Genomic DNA, 9415 nt, shown 5'->3' with positions numbered 1-9415 from the left:
TTAAAAAAAAAAAAAAAAGGATTTTTTTTTTCACTCTCTTAACCCTGGGAAAGCCCCAAAGCCTACTTTCAGTATCACATATAAACTTGTCCGTATGAGAGTTGGGAAGCCTAAGAATCACCAACTCTGCCCTTTGCCTTCTGAGAAATTTGCCTGAGGGTTGGAATGCACCCCAGGCCACCCAACAAGTCAGTGATTGAACTGGAAAGGGAACCTCAGTTTGCCTATTAGTCAAGCGACTGCACACAGACACCAGGTCCTTTTTTTTTTTTTTTTTTCCTTCTTATATGGACAAAGCTTTACACTATGAAACTAGTTACAAACTCTTATTTTTCCTGGAGTAAAGGTGGTGTACAAGTCCTCTAACCTTAAGAGGTAACCAGGAAATTGAACCTGGCCAACTGGGAAATGCTGAGATCAAGATATAATGGAGTGACCAAGTAGGAAGGAACAAGACTCAAGAACTAAGGACTGGGCAGAAAATCACTCCAGCATACTGGATAAGTTCAACAACAACAACAACAACAACAAAAACAGATTAAATCCTCATGGCCTCAGTGCAGTGTAGAATTAAGGTATTCTGATGCGGGAACAGAATTTGGTAATAAAGAAGTCTGGATCAGGTGGTACAGAGGAATATAGACTGGCACACTCTCATTGAGCATCCAAGGATATGTCAGCTAGAAGCCAACTCTGATTCCTAAGTGGGGGTGAAGAGGGGATAACTGAAAGAAAGCAATGGATGAGTAGATACGGCCACTAAGGAGAATATGCAGCCAATTATTAAGAGAATAAGGTCCTAAGTAATTACTGAAGCTCAGGCACAAAGTAGGTCATTAATTTGGGGAATACAAAGAAACCTCAATTTTCTAAATTTGGGTGAAAGATCAAGCTAGAAGAGTAACTATGGCAAGAGTCTCAGAGCAATGGGCTGGGGTTCTTTGAAAGTAAGAAAGTGAAATACTGGTTAATCATTTACTTAAAAATCAGTGATGAGAATGTATGTGAAGGTTGGTTAAGGCCAAGCTCACAGTAGGTCTCTAGTATCTATCAATTCCTCTCCTCTCTCCCAAGACCAACAACTAAGTAGCAGCCCTCAAGAGCCCTGAGCACACTTAGAAGTGGTCTGTGCCCCAGGTGTTAAAAGATTAATGAACCCAGTCAATCACATTCCCCAAGGCACTTAGAGGTACTTAGATTGCTAGAGACACAACGGGAAAACTTCACATATCTGTCCTCTGCATTCCTCTTCTACAAGATCTATATTCTAAAGGCCCTATTCATCCAAATAGTGATTTGCTTTAGAGGCCTTGATCAATATGAAACCTACCAAAACAAATGTCTGCTTTACTCCTTCCTGCATTACTTTATAAAGGTAATCACAATTTGAACTATTAAAGCAGATGATTTTAAGTTGGTATCTCTTGGTCATTGAAAATATTAACAGTTGTAGGCAACACTGACAGTTTTAAACTTTTTTGAACAAGCAGGTCTCACACTTTAAACATCAACCATGGGGCATTACTTAAGACCAGTAGTTCTGATGTAAGAGCCTGGACGTGATTTCACCAAGTATGAACATTCCGAAAAGAGGCACAGGCATCTCCCCTGTTGGTGTCATGTAAGGTACTGTGGCTTCAAAAACAACCCTCATTAGAAGATCACATCCCAAGTGAAGGGATTATATCTGTGAATAAACTTTTTGTACAGATATGTGATTCAGCATCTTTTCTTAAAAGTGTCAGAGTCTGGTGCTATATTAGAGGAAACAGCCACATGATGCCCAGCTCTCTTTAAGATATGCCAGCACAACATGCCATACTGAACTGTTCTTTGGGCTTGAAATTGGAAACTGCCTTCCTTAAAAGCAGTCTTCTTTGGTTGGTTCCATACATGTAATTGCCAATACTCACATTCAACATTGTTCTTCAAACTACCTCTTCTTTTGAGTTGGTGTTTTAGAAGAAACATTGCATTTGTTAATATCAAACATGCTAAGGTGTCACTATGCCTGCCTTCCCCCTTTATTCGTTCTTGAAATATTTTGAGTTTATCTGTGACGAGTGTGTATAGCAATTCACATGTGAAGCCACAAACTTAGCTAATTGATCCTCAGCAGTGATCAGGTCTCACCCCAGGCAAATTACTATAGCCACAAGTCCACCAAACTGCAATCCAAGGTTGAGTCAATATTGAACCTTATCCAAATTTCACCAGTCTTCCTTCTAGTTTAATTCTCTCTGCTCATGTTTTATATGGATAGCGTTGTCATTCACTTTCTTGTTATAAGGACACAGTATTACTTTTATTATGATTATTTAAGACATCTTAAGAGTTTCCTTTTTAATTAAAATTAGATGATTTTAAAAGAACATGTCTTTCCTAGCAATGTCACTAGTAAAATGCAATCCAATTTTTCTCTACGTGGTGCTTTCCCTGTCCATAAAACTTATTTGATTAGCAGTACTATAGAAGCTAAAGCTTTTGTATGCAGGCACTCAAGCATAATTTAATCATTTTATTTAAGCATGGAAAAGATTATTCTGAAAGCCCTGTTAGGAAAATATCCCTGATTAGTTTAAACTTACATTTGCAGGTATATTAAAGGTGAAATAAATCTCAGAATGCTCAGTATGCAAGGAACAGTGTTAACTTTGTTGCAATAGTCCAGCAGTAAGTTAAAAATTGTAGTATTAGAGAATGTAAGGAATAACTATCTGATTTTCAATACATGTATTTAAGCAGGTTATTTTAAAATAAATTTTATTTTGTGTGAACCCTTTTTTATTACCAGGATTTTCACCTATGGAAACCTCTTTTATAGTCAAACAAGATGAGATCTTAATTGCATACTACCATTTATCTGCTGAGGATAAAAGTGCCAACAAATGAAAATGCACATTAAGCAAGAGATTGTCAGAATATAAATTTTTTTTTATTTTTTTGTTTTTTTGTTTTTAAATAACCCACTCGCGTTAACAAAAGACTGCAGTAGCTTCCAAATTATAGGTTGTTATTTTTAGTGGAAGTAGTTCAATATTCATATTGGAGCAGATGTAGCAGTTTAACAAAACAGCTCTTCAAATCCTGCACAAATTGAAAACAGGAAAACTGATTGCATTTTCTCTTATCACTTTCCTTTTCTGAATTGACACTTTTGGCCTTCTGAAAATTTACACATGGCTTTCATCTCAACAGCACCTGCTGATCAAATAGAAACCTAACATTTTCATGAAAATGGTATAAAGGACTAGTTTTGTTCTAAACACTGTACACAGCATCAGTTGCCTACTTGATGACAACAATTGCCATGTATAAGTCATAGTCATAATAGATTTATATTTTCATAAATTTCTTTAACATAAAAATACGTTAAGTCCCTTCTGGTTTTTTTTTTTTTTTTTTTCATATTCACTCTCTGTGTAGTTCAAATTTCTTGGACTCAACGCCTGCCTAATACTTAGTTTTGTTATTTAAAGACTATGCAAAATGTGTGAAAGGGTAAATTACACCAAGATAACAAATACTTAGTATTTATCTGCCTTTGCTTGAAATACACATATTTATCTATATAAGTTATTGTCTATGCATGCACATGAGTGTAAAATACATACATCTCACTTTGTATTCCACCTAGTAAAAGAAAACTGGAAACAAAAAGTCAGAGTCAGACCCTATTTTTGAAGGGACATTACACATTATTTTATGAGATATAGATTTAGCAGGTGCCTGTCTGTTTCAGTACTCCAGATTGGAAAAGAACGAATGTCACTCATGCAACAAACTGGTCACCTAAATAGTGACCGACCACTCACTGTAAATAACTCCAGGTAAAGGTAAATCTTGAAAATGGGCATCCTTCTATATAAAATATGCAAGATCAATGGCTAGCATGCTTTTCAGATTTTTAAACACGCTCCACATATTTCTGTGTAACACCCAATTCTGGGTAAAATTTAAGATGTTCCTAAGACATGCTATCCGTTAGCTTCTTAGCCAAAAGAGCTCTACCCTTTCTGAAAGATTCCAGGCTGTCCTTTCCCATTTTGTCTGGGTGATAAGGTAACCTAAAGGCAGAAATGACATACAGTAATATATGTGCCACTCTGGCCAGTTGGTCTGTGAATTTCAGTGTTTCATCATGCTCACTGAGGCAACAGCAAACCTGAAATGTCAATATGTTCAGTCAATGGAAGTAAAATAATGGGACTCTATTGTCTTACCCAATCGATCTGCTGCTGTCAACAAGGAAACATGCCTCCCTGGCTTTAAACAAATTTTAATTAGGCTTTTAGTTACTGGATCATATCTATCTATCTATCTATGAAAACACCTATCTTGACAATGTGTAAGAGGCAAAACAATCACTTTTTCCACTTTTCTTCATTTTAAGAACCTTCTAAAGTTGATATTACAATGTTTCAAATACTTGTGAGTCAATAAGACATGTTTTCTCCTTTTTTTAAACTAGCTCCAACCAAAAGATTTCATGGTTCATATCAAAAATACAAATCTACCTAACAGACTTGGAGTGATTTTTTTCTCCTCTAGCCTGAGTTGAACCATACTATAAAATCAACTAATTCCATATTAAAAGTAGGCTGCATTTGCTTTTCTTACTCATTCAAGTACCGTTAGCATCAATTCATCACTCATTTAAAACAAGTCACACAAAACCAAACATTAATGATCAACCCCAAAGCCTTTACCCTCTTTTCTCAGTTCATCAATCCTAAACGCAAGGGGTAAATGAAACTCCTGTTAAAATCAGGGAGGTACATGATGCTGAGAAGGGTAGGGGGTTGTCAGGGGAGAGGAAATAAGACATTTTAAGTCATCCAAATTGCCCCAAAGTTCTCTAGCCCTTCCTTCCACCAAAAGAGAGAGTCTCACCTTAAAATAAAAACGAACTAATCAAGTTGTTAAGCAGTTTTGTCTCTCCCTTCTTCATCTAAAGGCTTCAGCGTCCAGTCAATAAATAATCTATTGTTCCCCCTTTATCGAGTCTCTTTAAACCTATTCAGACTGGCAAAACTAAACCCAATTAAAGATAAGGCCCTCCGGTATTCTCACCTCGGTGAGTCCTGTCTGGGTAGCAGAGGTGATGGGAGATAGCGTCAAGGCCAGGGTAGATGCCTCCTCCTCACCCCACACAACAAAAGGCAGATTTCTCTTTCTCACTCTGCTAATCTTTAAATGTAAATTCTCTCCGCCAGCTAAGAGGAGCGACAGATAACATGTTACATCTTCACTTCTCCTGGTCTTATCGACTTCTGAATCATTTGGAAAGAGAGAGAGGGAGAGAGAAAAGCCGCCTCCCCACGCCCCCCTTCCTCCTGGCCACCCCTCCTTCCTCCCTGCTCGCCTCCCTCCCCTGTTCACGGAGATTACCTTCTGGCAAAGGAGCGCGGGAGAGCGGCCGCGGCCGAGGCGGCACCCAGACCGCGGCTTTGTATTCATTAAACACACATTGGAGCTTATCAGAAGTAAAAGGCTTGTCAGGATGGCACATTGTGTGTGAGTGAGTGTGTGAGCGCAGGAGGGAGAGGAGAGAAGCCAACGTGCATCAGGGTGATTACAATATCAGCAGGGCCCAGATGGAGGCAGGAAAATAAACATAGGGTGCGTGTGAGACGGAGCGGGAGAGGGAGGAAAAGTGGGAGAGGGAGAGAGAGAGAGGAGAGAGAAAGGGACAGGCAGAAGGGAAGGAGAGACACAGGCAGGAGGGAAGGAGGGATGGAGGGGGCGGGGGCTCAGACCCCAGGATGGGGCCAGAAAGTGGGGAAGAGCTACCCTAAGGCTGTCTGGGAATGAGAGACAGGCTAGGAGTCGCCTGCATGCCCAAATCTGCCCCTACCACCCAAAAAAGGGAGGAATCCAGCAAACTGTATTTCCCTGCTCCAGGGCTAGGCTGGAACATGTTAGAGATTCTGTCAAGGTCAGAGGAGGAGCAAGAGCTCTCTTTGGCAGAACCTAAGGAGACAGTCGCCATCTCACCTCCATCCAAATAGCCACAATTTGCAAAACAAACCTACTGAGTCTAGGAGCAGTTAAGCAGCCTTCCAGACCAACCTGAAGTCGGGAGTTCTTGTCCCTTTCTTTGCTGACCCCAATACTCCCAAATTCCAGCCCCTGCACACTCACACATGCAGAGATATAAAATAGCTCCTGTCCCTGAACTTTAATGTGTCCCAGCTGAAGACTCCTGCAGCCAGCATCATTGTGATAAGGAGGACCACTTGTGATTGGTAGCTACAGGTGACTCTTAGAGACCTGCTCCACCTCCAGAAATTGTGTTGGGGGAGGGGGCTCCTTATGTGTGTATCTGAGAGTCTATTTTGGAGGTGGGAATCTGAAATTGAGGCAATCAATCTTGGCTTGAGCTGCCTCATGGCTCTTCACCCACCCAGAGCCAGAGAATCAATCAGAGAACAAGCAGGGGCTAATGCTTGTCCGTCAGTCCAGAGTTCATCCCCCTCCCCAGCAGGGTCAGGAAGGAGACCCACCTGAGTAGTCCCTTGGGAGCCCCTTTTCACTTTTAAATACACCCATCAGACAATGTGAACATCTGATCAGATCCTTAATGGAGTGCGGATAATACAACAGACGTTATTTTATTGGGGGAGGGGAAGTATTTGGCTGTGCTGTGTTTCAAGGCACTGAAGCTTGGTCAAGAAGCTCTCACTACAGTATGAAGAGTGAGTTCAGAATGAAGGAGCCAATAAACTACACAATTGTTCATGGTGTGCACTGTAGCCCTAGCTACTGTAAAACTTCAGGTTATAAAATAGTTTATGCATGGGGTCTCCATAGAAAGGAATAAAATGGGGGTGGAGGGTAAGGCTAGAGAGTAGAAAAACACAGAATGGCAAGAGAACTAGCCCTTGCCTTTTAAGGGAACCAAATTTTAAGAGGCCCTTTAGAAAATGAGAAGAAGCATTGTTTAATCAGACACTCCCCTCCAAATTACTTAGCCAAAAAACGGTTTTATGTTTAGTGGAGCACCACCCCCCCTCCGCCACCCCACCCAAACACACACACACCAATGTTTCAACCCCAAGAATAGAATTAAAAGAAATATGATAGGTAACACAAAGTGGAAAAAAGCTGGGCATAGGTGGGGGAAGGGCATGTGTGAAAATCTTGTCATGCAATGAATGTCAGATAAAAAGGGGTCTGCCACAATCCTCCAGTAATCCAATAATGTGGAAAACCTCATGGTATCACTGAGACGAGAACACGGTAATATTTCTCCATAAATCTTCAAAAAGTGACCAGGTTCAATAGTTAAGAGAAGGGTGCAAGGATAGGAAGTAAAACACTTGGCTGGTTACATTACAAAATCAAGTGAGCTTTAAATGGGTGAAAATCTGTCATACTTACATGTTTTAAATTTAATAACAGATTTCTAAAGTATCACTTTAGCTCTCATAAAAGGTCACCTCTCACCTTTTCTCTAGCTATTCTAGAAAAATGCATTCAGAGTAACCGAAAGCAACCACACATACCCCCACCCTTTATTGCATTTTAGTTACATCAGTTTGGACACAGACTACATATAAACACCTAAAATCCAACAAAACTCTGGGGAAGAAAACACAATTTACAAGTGCCCACTGATTTTCCATTACATGCTCTTTTAAGAAATGCTATTTAAAATAAAATTAAAATTAAAAAAACCCTGCATTACTACTGCTTTGAAACCCTGAAAAGGTTTGCTTTTTTTTAAAGGGGCATCCCAAATACTAGAGGCATAAGAACTCTGCTCAAAAGCTCATCTGCCAATGGTCTGATTTTGTAAATGCACAGTATTTCTATTAGTACCTTGTTTGTTCATTGACTTTTGGCTCACAGTTATAGAAAAGATCAACCAATTCTCAAATGGGAAGAATCCATGACTCTCTTCCAAAGCAAACACTTTGCTGCAAAGCTTTCAATTAAAAGAAAAAAAACAGCAACACAATAATCAAGAAGTATAATCACAGAAAACGTGTAAAACAGAAAGTGGTTTCTATAATCACAGCTGTCTTAAAGTCCAGGCTAGAGACTAGAAATCTTAATTTCAACTAGTTCTTTTCTTAATAATAGGTTACCTTCCTATAAAAGCAAGAAGTCCATCTGCCCCAGGCAGATAAGTTTTGAAGCATTAATTCAGATAAAAATCTAGCATTTTCTTTCTTTCTTTGAGTATGTGAATTCTAGTGTGCTATAATGTGAGAATTCCAACATATGACCATTATGGCATAATATCTCATTGCTCAGCTTGTCATTATTTCATTTGTAATTCTTATGTTAATTATGTTCATAATTACTATAAACAGATGTGGTAGACATTCATGTGACCTTTTATTGCAGAATGCATTCTTCACTCATTTTGCTTTAATTTCTCATGGATACAAAGCTGAAATGCAGGAAAAAGCCTTTCTAATTTTCCAATGTTTTATATGCATAAGCTAAAACAGAACCTATCTTCTACTTCATCTGCATTTCAGAATATCATAATATTCTTAATGTTTAAGCTGCTTTATACAGCATATTTCTAAATTGCACACTGAACCTCACGGCTGCTCGCTAAATTGTAGCTATGGATGCCAAACAAAGGCTAGCATCCATGTCTAAGTTGTTTGTCTTTTTTTTAATATCAAAGGTTAATGCAGCAGAATTGTGCTTCAAAACCAAGTGCCTAGCAGCTACATAGCGATTTATTCACTCAGAACTCCACCATCATCACCCTCTTTACATAAAACACATTTACAATAAAATCAGTATGGATTTCATTAGCTGAAAACCTCCTCGAATTTCATTTCTTTGGCCCTAATCTATAATTAGTCTGGACAGACAGGTGCAAACCCTTCTCTTCTACAGATGGCTACTGGAAATGGTGCAAAGTAGCTCCTTCTGTTTAAACAACACATAGATAACCTGCTCTGTCTTATCACTTACAATTACCTCCATTAAACTGAACTAATGTTTGCTTTAATAAAATGTTCACTGTTCTTTAAACATTATTTAGGAACTCTTATATTAATGGCTGTGGAAAAAAAAGTGAAGTTGGAAGGTGTCTCTAGATAATAATAAATAGCTTATTCTGGATAAAATGTTCCTGCTGACAGATAATACTCAGGTTCACAGAGGTGTTTTAGTTGATTGAATATTTGTTAGTTATTTTGCATAAATAGAGTCAAATTTGATTTTTAAAAGGCAAACATAATTTTATAAGTTGGGGAAACAACTTTTTTCCTGAATTTAGAAAAAGGTTTAAATTTTTTTCTTATAGATTTTGAGTTGTTATTAACATATAGAAATTAAAATCCTATATTATTTTCAAAGGGTATTTGTTAGTTTTATGTATTTGTTTTACTTCTGATTATTCTCAAAGTTGAATGAGTTCATTCTTTTAAGGTACATCTTAAAA

General features: G+C 38.5%; 1 protein-coding gene across 6 annotated transcripts in view; it reads right to left on the bottom strand.

Annotated features, from left to right (window-relative positions):
* Nucleotides 1-9415, bottom strand: part of RUNX1T1 (RUNX1 partner transcriptional co-repressor 1) — a 155004-nt gene that overhangs the window by 140950 nt on the left and 4639 nt on the right. For 2 of the 6 annotated variants that reach the window (XM_017847349.1, XM_017847355.1), the window contains exon 1: nucleotides 5074-5216. The exons of 2 other annotated variants lie outside the window; for them this stretch is intronic. Coding sequence is in view for 1 of the 4 variants with exons in the window: in XM_017847348.1 (XP_017702837.1) it covers nucleotides 5392-5512 (121 nt within the window). In the remaining 3 variants the exon portion in view is untranslated. Of the gene's footprint in view, nucleotides 1-5073; nucleotides 5217-5391; nucleotides 5689-9415 lie in introns of those variants that run through there. 2 more of the 6 variants (XM_017847351.1, XM_017847348.1) reach the window with 2 other exon arrangements.

Source organism: Rhinopithecus bieti, unplaced genomic scaffold (assembly GCF_001698545.2).
Source record: "Rhinopithecus bieti isolate Rb0 unplaced genomic scaffold, ASM169854v2 scaffold_26532, whole genome shotgun sequence".
In the NCBI taxonomy this organism is placed as follows: Eukaryota; Metazoa; Chordata; class Mammalia; order Primates; family Cercopithecidae; genus Rhinopithecus; species Rhinopithecus bieti.
This window is presented reverse-complemented; position numbering and strand designations above follow the sequence as displayed.